The sequence below is a fragment of the Pundamilia nyererei genome, unplaced genomic scaffold, assembly GCF_000239375.1.
Source record: "Pundamilia nyererei isolate P.nyererei 1_Seehausen unplaced genomic scaffold, PunNye1.0 scaffold00362, whole genome shotgun sequence".
NCBI classification, from domain to species: domain Eukaryota; kingdom Metazoa; phylum Chordata; class Actinopteri; order Cichliformes; family Cichlidae; genus Pundamilia; species Pundamilia nyererei.
Window position 1 is genome coordinate 91,969 of NW_005187763.1, and position 15,985 is coordinate 107,953.

The following is a 15,985-nucleotide window of genomic DNA, read 5'->3' on the forward strand; positions in this document are numbered from 1 at the left end:
TTGCGTTTATATTTTTGTTGAGTGTATTTGTAAAACTGCATTTATTAACACATTAGCTGTCCTTCCTCTGTTTTAGATAAACATAAATTGCTCGTTCATTGAAGGAGGAAAAATAACTGATCAAGAATAATACTCTGGTGATGGCTTAAAAAAAATGGGACCCAAAGAGCCTTTCCACTATAAAGGGTGTTTCGGATTTTGATTTCAATCATTGCTGTTGCTCAGCAGAGAACTTACTATTTGAACTTAGAGAAATCAAAAATCCCGAGGGGGGGGGGGGGGTTAAAAATATATAAAAAGCATAATGTATAAAGTGGTCTGACCCTTCTGGTCTAGATACTTACAGCGTCAATATAGCCTCAAAACAAGCATATTCTCTATTACATTGTGCACCGTATATACGATATATTCTGGCGTTTTTGTCGTAAAGTCAGAGAGGACGCAAACAGACCTGACAACAAAGCATGAGACCCCAAGCAGAATTTATTTTACGTTGTGAGCATTACAGTCATTCAGAGGCTCGTTCAGAGATCCCGGATTCCTCTGTTAGATTTGTTTGACACTTTAGATTACTTCACTTACTAAAACTATTTGTTTAGCGGTGAGATAAACAGTTACTACTTTCCCACACTCACCTCCTCCAGCAGAGCCTTGTTTTCAGCGTTGGGCTCGGGGATAGCAAAGTGCTCATCCCAGCCTGTGTCAGGCAGAGCTGTGTTAGTGCTAGACATCTTATTCTGATTAAGACAGCCTTTCTGGGGGGGGTTAAAGTAATACTTATTTCCACTAAGATAGTGTCAACTCCAGCTTTTAGCTGTTCCGCTGTTGCCGTCTGTTGTCAGTCGCCCGTAGCAACCACGCATCCATATAAACGCGTCAACGGAAGTAAATAACGCGAGACTACAGTGAAACAGCGAGCACCCATAGAAGTACACTTGAATATATGGAATGAAGTTTGAATATGTAGAATGAAACTTGCATATAAAGAAAATGATCTTCTGAATTAACTAAATGAAAAGTGACGTCAAATTTGTTTCCATTTTTATCACTTCTCTTCCTCTTTGAGATGTGCTTCAGCTTCTGCTTGAATTGCCATCTCAGTTGACATCTCCATCAGTGATGTTAAAAGAATAATACAAAATCCAATGACCCGTTTCAACTAAGCATATTATAGCCTACCTCTCTAATTCTCTAACTGATTAATTACTATTTTAGGAAACAGCTGTATGAGAATCAGTTGGATTTACCTAAAACCACAGGTCCGTTAAGTTGTAACAACCTCAAACTTAAAGAAGCTTCTATTAGTTATGGGGACATTAACCTGCCGATCATAAAACATGGCATCACATATCAAATTTGCTCCTTAATGTAAATATTTAAAAATCAGCCAATCACATACTAGCAACTCAATGCATTTTATCATGTAGACATGGTCAAGACAGCCTACTGAAGTTAAAACTAAGCATCAAAATGGGGACTAAAGTGACTCTCAATGCGACATGTCTGTTGGTGCCAGACAGGCTGGTCCGAGCATTACAGAAACTGCTGATCTACTGAGAAAATATCCAGTGAGCAGCAGTTCTCTGCCTCGTTGAAGTCAGAGGTCATGGGAGAATGGCCAGATTGTTTTCAGCTGATAGAAAAGCAACAATAACTCAAATAACCCCTTGTTACAACAAAGGTGTACAGAAGAGCAACTCTGAACATACAACACATCTAGCTTTAAACTACATGAGCTACAGCAGCATTAGACCACAGCAGGTGCCTCTCGTCAGCCAGTAACAGGAAATTTTGGCTACAGTTCAATGAGAAAGACTGCCTGGACTCAAACTGGTTTCATGAACACCACAATGAGTTCACTGTACTCAAATGACCTCAACTCAGTCCAGTGGAATGTGGTGGAACAGGAGATTCTCATCATCAAGCCAGCAAATCTTTGTCATGCCGTCATGTCAATCCTGATGAAAATCTTCGAGGAATGTTTCTAGCACCTTGTTGGATTTGTGCCATAAAACATTAAGACATTTCTAAAGGTTAATGAGGGTATTTGGCAATAAACCAAACAGAGACTGACTTTCAATGTCTCATTTTCTCTTTCTAAGTATAAATGCACAGAAGCTTGGCAACTTTAAAGAGACCAAACTGAATTATTTATTTTATCCTTACGCATTCATGTTTAAACAAACAGCATTATGATTTAAAAAATTACAATCAATGTTTGATACTGACTTGTAACACAAACATATCATAAAACCAAAATCAGGAAATGCACACTAGTATTAAAATTCAGTATTTAAAGAACAACATCCTCTTTGCAAACCCTTGTGTTTACATTACAGTTCAAGTGTGTATATCTACCTGTATCGGAGTGCAACCACATCAGAGACCCACGTGGGATCAAATGGAGACTCCTCTCTAGTTGGCTTGAGCGCACACAAAAGCCCAATACTTTAGATAAAAGTTTCAAACTATCACGTGTTAACTAACAAACGGATATGCCTTTTGTACATACACATAATATATATAAAGTCTCTGCTGTGTAAAATATTTCAGTCCTGAGGGTTGAAAAGGCAACATAGTTCCCAGCTCAGCGTGACTCCACTGTCCTCCAGTCACTGATTTTGTAGAAACCTCTCATGGCTGTTACTTCAGTGAGAGCGGACCTTAAACTGCAGTGCTTTTGGTTCCGATGTGTGGTCGCGCAAACTCCACAAAATCGTCAATAAGGACGGGCCACGCTCCTATCGAAGAAGCAAAACAGATTCAGCGATTTGACTCTGAATAACACGTTTCAAGACATGACTGCCAACAAGAAATCTACAAACCTTCCTCGTCGTAATTCGACATGTCGTCCGTGATCATCGTGCTGAAGTCTAGTAAGAGATTCCAAGTGTCCTTAGGAATCGATCTTTTATGGTGTTCCTGCAAAGGATGAGGAGCAAAGTTTATTTCTGAGAAACGATGATACCTGCGTACTTAGCATAGCCTTGTTATGATTTATTTATTGTAAACTTACAACTAAAAATTTGTTCCACAGGTCCAGGAACTTGAATCTTCCCGGAAGAACTAAATTCCAATATGCAATTGCCATTTCTAAATCTGTAAGAAAAACAGTATTCAATCAAAAGAAATTCAACCAAGAAAACAAAAACAGCCAATGAGCATTAAAAGGATTCTTACCCAAACCTTTCTGGCCAGGATTCTTTGCAAAATTAAATGTAAACTGGTAGAAGTCCTTAAATTTCCTTGAGTCCTTTAATTCTTGCTCTATCTTAGGCAGCTGAGCTTTTAGCTTCTCTATGCTGTCACACCTGCAGAAGGATAAAAAACAAAACACTGTTGCTGTCCAGTGGCTAAAAATGAAGCGGCAAAATGTAGCAACTGGTTTATATCTGACAAAGTCCAAGCAGACCCTGGAGCCTTTACAGTTGTGATTTTATAGCATAAAAATGTAAATTATCACAGAACTTTACTTTGGTGTCGCCGTTTCCAGAAAAGTTGGGGCAGTGTGTAAAATGTAAATAAAAGCAAAATATAATAATCATCAGAATCGTTTCAGCCCCACATGAAACTGATGTACGAGGGCAACCCCAAAAGTAAGGTCTCCTATTGTTTTTGAAATACATAGGAAATACAAAATAGGAGACCTTACTTTTGGGATTGGCCTCTATAAGGAGGATCGGATCAGATCAGATAAAGACTGATATTTCTTATTACTTTTTGAACAATATGCTCATTTTTAATTATTTAGTTGTTTATCTTTAGCAACACAGTTAAAAAACAACTTAAAAAAATGGGTCAGACCAGAAGAACAAAGCTAGAAAATCTTTGCAACCCGCAAAACACCACCTGGTGGAACACCTCTCAGCTAACTAACATGATTGTGTGCAAAAGGCGCCCATGAGCCACATTAGAGCATGCGGAAGGGATCACTTGCACATCTGTGAAGGCACCGTTAATGCTTAACGCTACGTGAAGGTTTTGGAGCAACATATGCGGCCCATTCAGATGTACGGACATTGAATAAAGGCGTAGCTAAGATTGATCAAGCACAAGTTGTTGTGTGACACATCCTGGACAATCGTCCATTCTGACACTAAAATTGACCAAAATTTGCAAAAAAGACTCAATGCTTTATTCAGTATGACCTGAAATGCTAAATGCTAAGCCCATGAGCTTAGCAGAAACTTGTTTCCAGAAGTCCAAGTAGAAAGCCGTTTTTCCACATGGGAACAGAACTTCTCTTGCAACACCTCTATCGCCTCCTAGAAGCCATTAAAAAGAATGCAGGTTTTTCAGACCAGGAAACTGCGACCGTTTTTTATACTACGTTCAGATGACAATTTTTACAGGAAAGGAATTTTTTTTTTTCACTTCAAAAATGTCAACCCACAGTCAGCACGTACTGCATTAACATGAAGCGAGAGCTGAAGAGCACTAACGGTGACATAAAAAGAGGCGATGCAACACAGTGGGAATTATGCCTCTGTGCCAAAATCTTTGATATGTGATGCTGATATCAAATTTGATATTATTTAAAAAAAAACAATTAAATTTGTTACTACTCAACCTCTAGTGTGATGTCTTTTTCTATTTTTTTTAGGAAATACAGCATTTAAAAACTTTTCCAATCTAAATTCTGTTTTTATTTACATTTACTGTGCTCAAACAATTTCGGAAATATGTTTGCATCTTTCTCCAAATAAAAATCACAAAATAAGCATTTTTAAATGAATACGTGCATTTGCACAACAATCCACCCCATCAGTCTTACTTAAAGTTACACCAGTGTTTGAATGATTGTTGCACATCACACATAGGAACACAGTTTGCCCCCCTCTTCTTTTACCATCTGAAAATGTTTTTCTCACCCCTGTTCTGTCATGCCTTCCATGAACTCCTGTTTCGAGAACTCGCATTGCGTTGCTGCCCTGAACTTCCAGGCGATGAGAAGGACGCTTATACTGGCAGGGTCCAAACCCAAGTCGTCACAGAATTGCTGGATCCCATCAATGCCTATTTTGTTGTCGTCATGAGGATCTAAGAACAAGAAAAATGAATTAACTGATTAACCATTCAGAGTATTAATTTCAGTCCTGTGCTGTGTATACAATTTCTAACCAATGGAAACATTATAGCGGTGATTTTTCTATACCTCTGTATCTGTTATACAGCTGCTCAAGCTTCTTCTTGTCTAAGGCCCCCTTTAGATTTGAAATGTAGAGCTCTGGACTTTGGAAAAACTTATCTGTGGCAACATCTAGCTTCCAGTCATTCTGTGCCAGGCAGGTCACTGCAGTCTTCTCACTGGATTGTGTAAAAATCATGAACTGGCGAACTTTATCCTTCTGCGAGGACTTCAGCTTGTTCTGCACAGACACAACACACAGGGCACATACTCAAATAGCCAAAATACACAAATAGCTGAAGGTATGAGGCAGCAACAACAATATGGAGTAATTTTTTCACGTATTAATTCCCTGTGCGACTTGCACAGAATGGGAGATTACAATAACACTGCAAAGCGTACCATCTGAATTTTCACACAATAACCTAGGGCTGCTCAATTAATCACATTTTAATCTCAAGTACGATTTTAGCCTCCCACAATTAAATGAATGTGACTTTGCAAAAACTGAAATGTGTGCTTCACCAACAAAACGCAGAGCAAAAGCAAATCAAATGCTCACTAAATCAGCACCTGACCGCGTGCCTGTGTGTCTCAATTATAACTGTTACCTTATAACAGTAATATAGTCTGCACATCCATGCAGCTCACAAAGACACGCTGACATCAACAGCCAATCAAGATTCTATTTGGCCAAATATTTCTGTCCACTAAACATAGTGAGTAGTAAAGGCTTCAGGTAAAGGGTAAACATACAGGACAAACAAAAGATTTATCTCCTTTATTTACTTTCCTAAAGTGGCAATGCTGCTAGAGATAGGATCTCCCATATGTGAAGTACACTGCTTCGAGTTTTATTCACATCCATCATGCAGGTACACTGAATGGAGTGAGGAACTTTAGATTTTGCTTATAGGCAATGCACATGGGCCAGGTGAATAAAGACCTGATGTCTCTGCAAAGACTAATTTATAAAGTTGAATTAACAGGGATGTAGCACAATGTAAATGTGAAAGAAGTGCACTGCTGATTTAAGTTTGTATTAAGTTTTGGTACAGCGTTTTTCCTTCTCTGAGGCGCACTAAATTCAGGTGACTTTTGTATTTTGTACAAAGATATGAAGGCGGTGTCTTTACGTGGCACTGCAATAAAAACAATTCTGTAATTGAAAAAATTATAAATAATCGTTATCTCAGTACTGAACGAAATAATCGTGCCGCTCTTCAATAACCACAAAGGGTAGGCTAGCTGTTAGCTACAGTGAACTCTGGCGAAACACATCTAAATCACAGTAAGAGGGAACTAGCAGCGATATGCTATGCTGATTGCATTTACCGACTTCTAGTGTATTGACTGGCGGTTTCCTTGTCTTAATATCAATACTACTGATAAAGTTACGCATTCCACACGACAACGATCTAAAAGTTGTCATTTTATGTGTTTAAATGATAGCAATCGTAGTTAGCTCACTGTGCTTGTTGGTTAGCCCCACTGTGAGCTACTTAGCTAATGCTAAAGGAGAGGGGGCTGTTTGTTTTCATTATTTCAGGCGAATTTAAGGTATTAAAAGCAGTTTTAATACTATGATATGAATCCGAAGAGATGTGTTTTTATACGTTTATGTGAATGGGTACATGTTATATTTGCCCCTACAAACAATAATAAAATAAAATAAAAGAGTAATTTCATACCATGTTTGTCACTGCCGGGCTACTCTTCCTCCCATCCAGCTGGCTTAGTGCCCGTAAAGTTTTTACAAGTCGCGTAAAAAGTTTTTCCGGTTGAATCACAGCTCTTCAAAATAAGAGCATACAATTTATAGCCTATAACCTATACAACTTCCAGAAGTGTTAATTATCGATTTTTGTTCCTTATCAAACATAAAATACATATCTAAAGATATTTAAGCAAAACAAATTTAAAGTTCGTTCTACGTTTTGAAATAGCAACAAGTGTTTGTTTTTTTTATTTTGAAGCAAGTTATCGGAAACGACTCGACGATTCATCCAAAGAACCTCGTTCTTCAATGTCCGACATACAAACAAGTCTCTGGATGTTTACAGTTGTTTTGCGAAGATTTCAGAACAAATGGAAGTCCTACCGACACAGGTTTGTGCCTTGGGTAGTCTTCAACCTGTCTAAAAATGAGAAAACACTGCGGAAGGTGACTGAGCGCTCGAAAGATAAGCTAGTCCCCGATGAGGAGGTTTCACGGAGCCTGCTGACGCTCTTCAGAGCCCTGTTCAGGAAACATGGGTTTCATCAGAGGCAGTTCCAGACTCCATTTATGCTGCAGCTAACAAGTGAAGCAGAGCAGGTTGGAGGAGATCCGGTGTGCGGACAGGATGCCATGTTACAGACACTGGGATTCTGCATTGAGCGGAAGCCTAGCACTTTATCCTTCGCAGGAACTGGAGTCTTTGTCACCAAGGGATTTGTACCCAAAGGAGCAACAGTTGCAATGTATCCCGGAACTGTTTACCAACCCTATGAGCCCATTCTTCTTCAGTCCATCAGAAACCCCTTTGTTTTCAGATGCATTGATGGCATCCTGGTTGATGGAAATGACAAAGGCATCTCTAGGATGGTGTTCAAGTCGTGCAGTGGAAGAGACAGAATAGGTCCTTATTTGATCAGCGACACAAGCTGGCTGACAGACACTCCCCATAACCCCCTGGCTGTGGGTCAATATGTGAACAACTGCTCCTACGAGAGGCCTGCCAACGTGTGCTACCAGGAGTACGACCTGCCAGACAAGTTTCCCATTGAGCTCCGCCAGTATCTCCCCAACGTCAACTACAGCCAGGGTACACAGAGGCGTCTGCGGTGTGTTGTGCTAGTGTCGCTCAGGGACATTTCAGCAGGGGAGGAACTCTTCTCTAACTACTACACCATTGTGCATTAATATAGTTTCCAAAAGCCTGCATCTGTGAAATTCAAACCATATCTCCACTGTATTTAATTAAAGAAAAAAAAAGGAAAAATCCAACCGCTCCCTTTGTACACTGGAACAAAGGCAAAGCTTTTTGTTGTTGGTTGCTTTAACAGAGCAATTTTGTAACATTTGTGGATGAATAAAGTATTTGTAATCTTATTTGACATGTGTACCACAACCTTTTCATTGTTGATAAGACAGTAATTTCACTTAATATTAAGTATATGAATTATGGTACCCTACTTACTTGTGGTTTGTGGTTCTAGCAGAAAAGAAAGAATGAAGTTTCCCTCTTATTGGCTGAGTCAAAAGTCATCACAAGTGCTGGTTTAAGAGTGGTGCGCTGATACTGCTGGATGGTCCATAGAGTTGCTCAAATGTTTTAGCTAAAAGCTTAACAACAATCAAATGACCCAACAGTGGGACAGAAAACTCCCTTTTAACAGGAAGAAACCTCAGGCAGAACCAGGCTCAAGGAGGAGCGGCCATGTGCCGTGAGGGGAGGAAGACAGGACAAAAGACACACTGTGGGAGAGAGCCAAACATAAAAATAACTATTGATTAAATGCAAAGTGATGTATAAACATATAGAGAGTGTGAAGAATAAACAGTCAGTGAAGTGTAACTAAGGGAAGGTTTGGGGTTAGTTATCCAGCCCTTACTATAAGCTTAATCAAAAAGTAGAGAGCGTGTCTGTCCCGTTCCACAGAAGAGGGGCCTTAAAGCTAAAGGCTCTGCCTCCTATTCTACTAAATATCCCAGGAACCACAAGTCTGAGAGCAAAGTGCTCTGTTAGGGTGATATAAGGTCTTGAAGATAAAATGGGACCCGATTATTCAAGATCTTGTATGTAAGGAGAAGAATATTAAATGTGAGTCTACATTTAACAGGTAGCCAATGAAGAGAAGCTGATATGGGAGAAATATGCTCTTTCTTTTTCTAACAATGCAAGCACGACTACCAGAGATCAAATAAAACCTGGCCATTAAAACAGCTTTGCTGTAGGGGAAGGCTTAAATATACAGAATCTAAATTTGTTTTTTAAAGTAAACAGGGATATTATATCCAGTCACGTGAGTGTGCCTCACAATTGATTATTATTGTATGCTTCTCTCATATTTAGAGAATAATCCTCTAAATATGTATTATAATAATAATCTCATAATAATCTAGTTAACATTGTCTAAACCAGAGTAGAGTCCAAGGTCTTCCAAGTAAATCAGGAACTTCTCCAAGAAGGTGAAACGTGGAAAGTAGAGAGGTGACACAGGGAGAAAATGGTTGTGTTAGCTCAGCTAAACTGGGTAACTTTATCAAAGCAAGTCTCTGACTCAGTGGAGACTAATTGAAGCATTATCTAACTGAACTTTCATCTCAAAGGTCACCAGGAGATAAAAACAGCATGTATAGACTCTCCAGTCAAATCTGATTTTTTTTTTTTTAAATCAAGGCTTGTTAACTTTTACCCTAACATAAGTACAACCAATCTTAGCTGTCAGTACTTTCCAATGTCCTTTTTTCATAAGTCTTTGAGTGTCTCCTCTGTGTAACGTCTCTGATTTCTGGAATAAAGAAACTCAAGAGACTGACAGAGAATTAGTTCGTACAAACTATCAGTTGCTTAAGTCCAGCAGGTAGCAGAAATCTACTGAATGATATGCCAAGAAGAAGCCTTCTCCAGATTTCTCCCCACACTTTCCCCAAAGCAGTTATTGTTATGACAAGTTTGCCTGTCCAGTCAGCTTTCCTTACAATATGCAAGATACCACTTCTATATCTGTCACTCCACATATGGAAGTGACTGTGTACTTTAATTGTTTAAACCTGCCTCAAGCACTACACATAACTGATAAATATGGAACAGCAAGTGTGTCAAAGACACAGAAACTGCAGCATTGTCCCTTTTTAAACTCTATGCCAATTAAAAGTTATTTAATAATCACACTTGGACAGCAAAGCCTCGGTTAGCTCTGCCTGTGTGGTAGTAAACTTCATTTTATTTCTTGAACCCCGCTTGCATGGGCCTCATGCAAACCTTCTCTCCAAAAATGTTGCACAACACTTGTCAGAGCGAGTTTTGACCTATCAGAGACACGGTAGCGAGCCCGAGCACCCACTATTACTGCAATATCCTTCCGCCGAGGAATATAGTCTGGAACAATTTTAACATTTTATTGTTTATCTAAAGACATATTTGAACACAACAAGTAGTGTGTTAAATAAAATGTGATTCAAACATTAAGTCAGTCAACTAATATTTTATTGTCAGCCAAATTGGGCACTGAGTTTGTCGGTGAAAATAGTCCGGCTCCATAAATGCAGTTGTATTCTCGAGCAGCGATCTTTCCACTCGCATGCTGAAGTTGGGAACGGATCATGTCTAGCGATTCTGCTGATTACAACAGGTAAGAGAATACGTTTGGGTGAGTTTTTTTTAAAACGACGCTGAATATTTATCTGCGTCTAACCTTGAGAAAGTGGTTTGCAGTTAGTGTTATGCAAAATTAGTTATTAAATAGCTAACTAGGCCCCAACCGCTGGGGCTAACTGTTAGCTATGTGACGCTAGCTGCTCCGTTACACACCGTAGTTCCAAACTGCTTTTAAAAGCATTCTGCTTTAAATGTTTAATATTTGGCCACGTCATACGCAAAGTATACCAGGACTTTGTAGTGATTAGTAGAACCCTTTGTTTACTATTGTGGCTGGGGATTATCCAAATTGAGAGTCATCGGTCCAGGCTGTATGTAGGCCTCAGAAGAAGCCACCGTTGGCAGTACAGGCCCAACTGTCCGACATATTGGCTAACGGTGAGCGAAGCGGAGCTCCATGTTGAGGTACATCCAACGTGTACAGATGTAATTTTAATCTTGAGTTACTGGGGACCACAGTGGGTATAAGGAGCCAGCCTCAAATCTTTGGAGGTTACGTAAGCGGCCATTTTATGAGGGACTAGCAGTGGAGCCCGGCTCGTGCAATTTGACACGTGCGCTCAGTGAACCTCCAGATTGTGGAACTAGATCGCTGGGGCGTAACCCAGGCTACGATTGACTATCTCACTACATATCTAACGTAATTTCTGTGTTTTAGTTTCTCACCCTGAGCGCGAAATAGGCGGTCTTATTGTTGGAGATGAGTGGGCAGCAGGCCTTCACATTAAATGACGCCTGGAAGAAACGACCGCTGTAGTATGCGTTCAGTTTATTTTTAAAGTCACATTTTATGTAAAAATTGAAGAGTGTTTCATTTCCAACAGCTCAAGAGATAGAGACCATGGGGGACCAGATGGAATGGAGCCTGATGGTGTCATCGAGGTAAGTAGTATGGCGAAATACAAGCACTGGCACTATATTTTTGGCTGTAACTGGATCATTGAAGTACTAATTCACCCATGTACTGTCTTTCCCAAAATTCAGAGCAACTGGAATGAGATTACAGACAACTTTGATGATATGAACCTGAAGGAGACTCTTCTCAGGGGCATATACGCATATGGTTTTGAAAAACCATCTGCCATTCAACAGAGGGCCATCATCCCTTGCATCAAAGGTACAGACACTTTTCTTTTTAAACTCAGAATAGGATTGTAGATGTTTGAGTGAAATGATGGTCTACCATCTTTCGGGACTTACCCAAAACATGGGGATAACTTTGTTTCATGCTGATCACTCAATACTGTAAAATGATTAGTTAATGAGTCAAATCTTGCAAAGGATGATTTTGTTGTTTAGCCTGTTTCTGTTTTGAGAAACAAATATATGTACCTAAAATAATTTTTTCCCCTTACTGTCAGGCTATGATGTCATTGCTCAGGCCCAGTCTGGAACTGGCAAGACAGCCACATTTGCCATCTCTATCTTGCAGCAGTTGGATATTGAGCAGAAGGAGACTCAGGCTCTGGTTTTGGCTCCGACTAGAGAGCTGGCTCAGCAGGTATGCTGTTCCTGAGGTCACCATAAACCTCAGCACTACCTCAGACCTAAGCAGCGTACTGAGGACACTAATTCAGATCCTAAGGTACAATCTTTTAAAGATTTGTTCAAATTCCAAAAGATTTGACGAGTATCTTCTTAAGCTAATGTAGTCTCTGTCCGTGGCTACATTGGTCTGAAAGGTGAAATGCTTTCGAATTTTTCTGTGAAAAACTGAGTGATGTGATGGCATACCATCTTTCGGGACTGACTCTTGAAATGGAGAGTTTCTTTTACTCTACTGATCACTTGAAACAGTTTTTCTGCAGTTTGCGAGTCTTGTCTGGCTCTCTGTGCCACATTATCTTAAACAAGTTCTTCTGTCCCATCTCCCCTTCTTAGATCCAGAAGGTAATTCTGGCTTTGGGTGACTACATGGGGGCAACCTGCCATGCCTGCATTGGAGGGACCAATCTCCGTAGTGAAATACAGAAGCTCCAGGCCGAGGCCCCTCACATAGTGGTGGGCACACCTGGACGTGTGTACGACATGCTGAACAGGAAGCACCTGTGTAAGTATTACAGGTCCTGCTTACTGGAAGCTCGGATTGATGATTTGTTTGCTAACAAACATGACATTTCTCTGCAGCTCCAAAATGGATCAAGATGTTTGTTCTGGATGAAGCCGATGAGATGTTGAGTCGCGGCTTCAAGGATCAGATCTATGAGATCTTCCAGAAACTGAGCACAAACATTCAAGTAAGAAACCAACGCACACCAGAGAACAAATAAGATGCCCTTCTGCATCAACAGAGGTCTGCTATAATTGTGTGATCCAGATTTTCTGTTTCATGCAATGATGATAGCAGATTTTTTACGTGGAAGCAGATTATTGTGCACTTGACTGAAAATGAGATGTGGTCGAACCTCTTTCTTAATGTTCGTTGGCTGCAATCTCAAGGTCAAGTGCCACAATTGGCATTGTCTTTTAATACGCTTGTAACAAATTTTATGTTGATTTTTTTTTTTTTTGGGGGGGTGGTGTAACATGTAGTGCTGCTTCTTCAGGTGGTCCTGCTCTCAGCCACAATGCCAGCAGATGTGTTGGAGGTAACTAAGAAGTTCATGCGAGATCCCGTTCGCATCTTGGTGAAGAAAGAAGAGCTTACCCTTGAGGGTATCAAGCAGTTCTACATTAATGTGGAGCGAGAGGTTGGTAAGATTTCTGCTGATAATCTTGTACCACTGTGAATGTTTTAATTTCCCTTCTCACTAAAGCACCCTGCTGAAACTGCAGGAGCCAAGCCTCACAGGTTTAGCTCATGTGGCCGTGTAAGCATGGGTACACCAGAGAAGGAGATTAAAGGCATGGTATTGGAAATGAGGCTAGGAGGGACCTCTTTCTTAATGTCCAGTTTCCTTTGTCTCGAAATCCTGTGTTACACAATAGCTGCTCCTCATTTAACATGGAAGTGGGGTAGATGTTAAACTACAGGATTCTGCTGTGACTTCATGTTGATGTTTTTCAGTTAACAGTGCTTTACATCTCATAACCTCGCGTTTGTTTCCAGGAGTGGAAGTTGGACACTCTCTGTGATCTGTATGAGACTCTGACAATCACACAGGCTGTGATCTTCCTCAACACCAGGAGAAAAGTCGACTGGTTGACTGAAAAGATGCATGCTAGAGACTTCACCGTCTCTGCTCTGGTATGACACGTCCTCTCCCTGCTTGAATCTTATATTGGTGCGAGCAAAAGCATTTGCTTGCACAACAGTATTAATCTATATTTTCCATTTGCAGCACGGTGACATGGACCAGAAGGAGCGTGATGTGATTATGAGGGAGTTTAGGTCTGGCTCAAGCAGAGTGTTGATCACTACTGATCTTCTGGTAAGTGTGATCAACACTCATGATCATCTGTGACGTTACAACCCAAAATGTTTTTAATCCTGCAAAAGTCCTGAAATGACCAAGCAGTCGAAACTTTTGGGAGATTAGGGCTCGTTCTCCACAATGGGTTCTTTTACCGTAGGAATCTGTTACTTATTCGCGAGCAACATTAATAATATGCAGTCTTTATCAGTCTGTCTGTTAAGGAGTTAAATTGAACATGTCTTTTTCTGCCCTCCCACACCAGGCTCGTGGAATTGATGTACAGCAGGTTTCCCTGGTCATTAACTATGACCTTCCCACAAACCGTGAGAACTACATTCATAGGTGAGTTGAGTTTCTTTGGAAGAATGTGCTCTGTTGTTGCCTCTCTGAGTCTAACATGGTCCAATTTTCCTCCACAGAATTGGTCGCGGTGGCCGTTTTGGCAGAAAAGGAGTTGCTATCAACTTTGTGACTGAGGAGGACAAGAGGATTCTTCGTGACATTGAGACGTTTTACAATACAACCGTGGAGGAGATGCCTATGAATGTGGCCGACCTGATTTGAGCCCTGAGATTTTTCTTTTTGTTTTAAACGCAGTGATAGCGATTGTCCACTTGCATTGTGCTTATTATTCGAGGGGGAAAAAAACTTCTCAATGCTAAACCTTCGATCAGAATTTTGGTATGTGTTAAAAGCGAGGTGACTTCTTTGGTGGTCCCTCTTGGACAGTTGTAGATTCTGACCTTGACAGTTGATTGGTTGGAGCTGCAAAGCCATGGGGTCTATAAGCATTAAGGTTCTTATCAGGTATTTCTTTCCATGTTCACTTAAGATGCGTGTATTCGATGTTCTCCACCATTTAGTAACTTACTTGTGGACTAAAAGGTATAAGTGCTGTATAAAGTCTGCAAATTATGTTATGCTAACATATGTGCGATGTATCGTGGGCCTGCTTAATAGAGGCTTTTGTCATGTAATACTGTAGGATTCACTTGCTTTTTGTTTATCTTCGTGAATGTGTTTAATTTAAATGTACCATATATATTATTTTTTTTATCCCACTTGCTATATATCAGAATTCCTCACTGGTTGGCTATATTTTGCTGACGTGGTTTTACCCTTACCAGAGTATATTGCCCGTTCCCCTCCTTGACTACTTTTCAGATTTCCTCCTCTTGGATTATATGAATGTCTTAATAAACTTAAGTTAACTTAGAGCAACTTTTGTTTTGGTGTCTGGCTTTATACTGTTTTTTTTTTTTTGTTGTTGTTGTTTTTTTTAATAACAGGATTTTTAGAACTGGTTTAAGTGCTGCAACTGACATTCATAGACATGAAGAGATGCATAGTGGTGCAAGTGCTTGCAGTAGAGCTTATGTAACAATTCCACCTAGTGGTATCCCTGCAGCAAGATGAGCTCAACGTTAGCAGCATAGTACTCGTGTTTTAAACTTAAAATTAGTGAACAAATTGAAATCTATGAGACTCTAGATCAGGGGTGTCAAACTTCAGTCCTTGAGGTCCAGTGTGCTGAAACAGCTGATTAACAATAGTAGGTCATTAGCAAGACTATAGAACTAGACTGCATGCTGAGGTGGCAACCCCTAACCCTGCTCGAGTAAATGTAAGTGTTTGGAGAATTGTACTTCAAAAAGTACTTTTATTGCACCAGTACAGTAATATATGCCTGTTTACACAAGACAATTTTATTATGTGAATGTTATTTATTTGAACTGTCATACACAGGATGTAACAAGTGATCAGAACATGGTATATTATTTAATCTTTTAAAATGTTTGGAGCGTTCCTATGTACCACTAGAGGGAGCCCACGTACCACCAGTACACGTATCACACTTTGGCTGTGTCCCAATTAAGAGACTGCACGCTTGAAGTACGCGCACTACGCGTACTACGTACTATACTATGCTATACTATAAGTACAAGAAGTGCGGAAGTGAGAGGCTTGTGAAATGGGACGGTATACGCTTCGTCGCGCTGTACAGGTTGCCTAGCAACCATGATACTAACCGCGAGACACGTTACAGCTTTGTTTGACAGAAATGAAGGAGAAAAATGTTTTGTTGGTCATTCATTTTTGTCATGACATCACTTTAGTTGAGTATCTGAGGCTGA

General features: G+C 40.1%; 4 protein-coding genes across 4 annotated transcripts in view; 2 read left to right on the forward strand and 2 right to left on the reverse strand.

The window, feature by feature from the left end:
* Positions 1-855, reverse strand: part of ccdc39 (coiled-coil domain 39 molecular ruler complex subunit) — an 11,169-nt gene extending 10,314 nt beyond the window's left edge. The window contains exon 1 of the mRNA XM_005752475.1: positions 636-855. Coding sequence (XP_005752532.1) covers positions 636-731 — 96 coding nt within the window. The 5' untranslated portion in view covers positions 732-855. The remainder of the gene's footprint in view (positions 1-635) is intronic.
* A 1,308-nt stretch (positions 856-2,163) lies between these two features.
* Positions 2,164-6,914, reverse strand: dcun1d1 (DCN1, defective in cullin neddylation 1, domain containing 1 (S. cerevisiae)). The gene is made up of 7 exons (XM_005752476.1): positions 6,820-6,914; positions 5,156-5,369; positions 4,872-5,040; positions 3,181-3,311; positions 3,017-3,099; positions 2,826-2,922; positions 2,164-2,741 (listed from the first exon to the last, which is right to left on the reverse strand). Exons 1-7 carry the CDS (start codon positions 6,820-6,822, stop codon positions 2,665-2,667), a joined length of 774 nt encoding a protein of 257 aa, XP_005752533.1. The 5' UTR covers positions 6,823-6,914; the 3' UTR covers positions 2,164-2,664.
* Positions 6,915-6,983: 69 nt separating this feature from the next.
* On the forward strand, positions 6,984-8,273 carry setd9 (SET domain containing 9). The gene has a single exon (XM_005752477.2). It carries the CDS (start codon positions 7,155-7,157, stop codon positions 8,031-8,033), a length of 879 nt encoding a protein of 292 aa, XP_005752534.1. The 5' UTR covers positions 6,984-7,154; the 3' UTR covers positions 8,034-8,273.
* A 2,109-nt stretch (positions 8,274-10,382) lies between these two features.
* On the forward strand, positions 10,383-15,071 carry eif4a2 (eukaryotic translation initiation factor 4A2). The gene is made up of 11 exons (XM_005752478.1): positions 10,383-10,468; positions 11,319-11,376; positions 11,479-11,611; positions 11,856-11,995; positions 12,376-12,544; positions 12,622-12,731; positions 13,041-13,184; positions 13,544-13,681; positions 13,776-13,865; positions 14,113-14,192; positions 14,270-15,071. Exons 1-11 carry the CDS (start codon positions 10,440-10,442, stop codon positions 14,412-14,414), a joined length of 1,236 nt encoding a protein of 411 aa, XP_005752535.1. The 5' UTR covers positions 10,383-10,439; the 3' UTR covers positions 14,415-15,071.
* Positions 15,072-15,985: the final 914 nt, after the last annotated feature.

Excerpts from the sequence above, each read along its gene's own strand:
- dcun1d1 (XM_005752476.1), bottom strand. Across the intron at positions 5,041-5,155 it reads GCTGTATAACAGATACAGAG|ATCCTCATGACGACAACAAA; the intron begins GTATAGAAAAAT and ends TCTTGTTCTTAG. Across the intron at positions 3,312-4,871 it reads GAAGGCATGACAGAACAGGG|GTGTGACAGCATAGAGAAGC; the intron begins GTGAGAAAAACA and ends ATCCTTCTGCAG.
- setd9 (XM_005752477.2), top strand. The coding sequence starts at position 7,155 with ATGTCCGACATACAAACAAGTCTCTGGATGTTTACAGTTGTTTTGCGA.
- eif4a2 (XM_005752478.1), top strand. The coding sequence starts at position 10,440 with ATGTCTAGCGATTCTGCTGATTACAACAG. Across the intron at positions 13,185-13,543 it reads ACATTAATGTGGAGCGAGAG|GAGTGGAAGTTGGACACTCT; the intron begins GTTGGTAAGATT and ends GTTTGTTTCCAG. Across the intron at positions 14,193-14,269 it reads CGTGAGAACTACATTCATAG|AATTGGTCGCGGTGGCCGTT; the intron begins GTGAGTTGAGTT and ends TTTCCTCCACAG.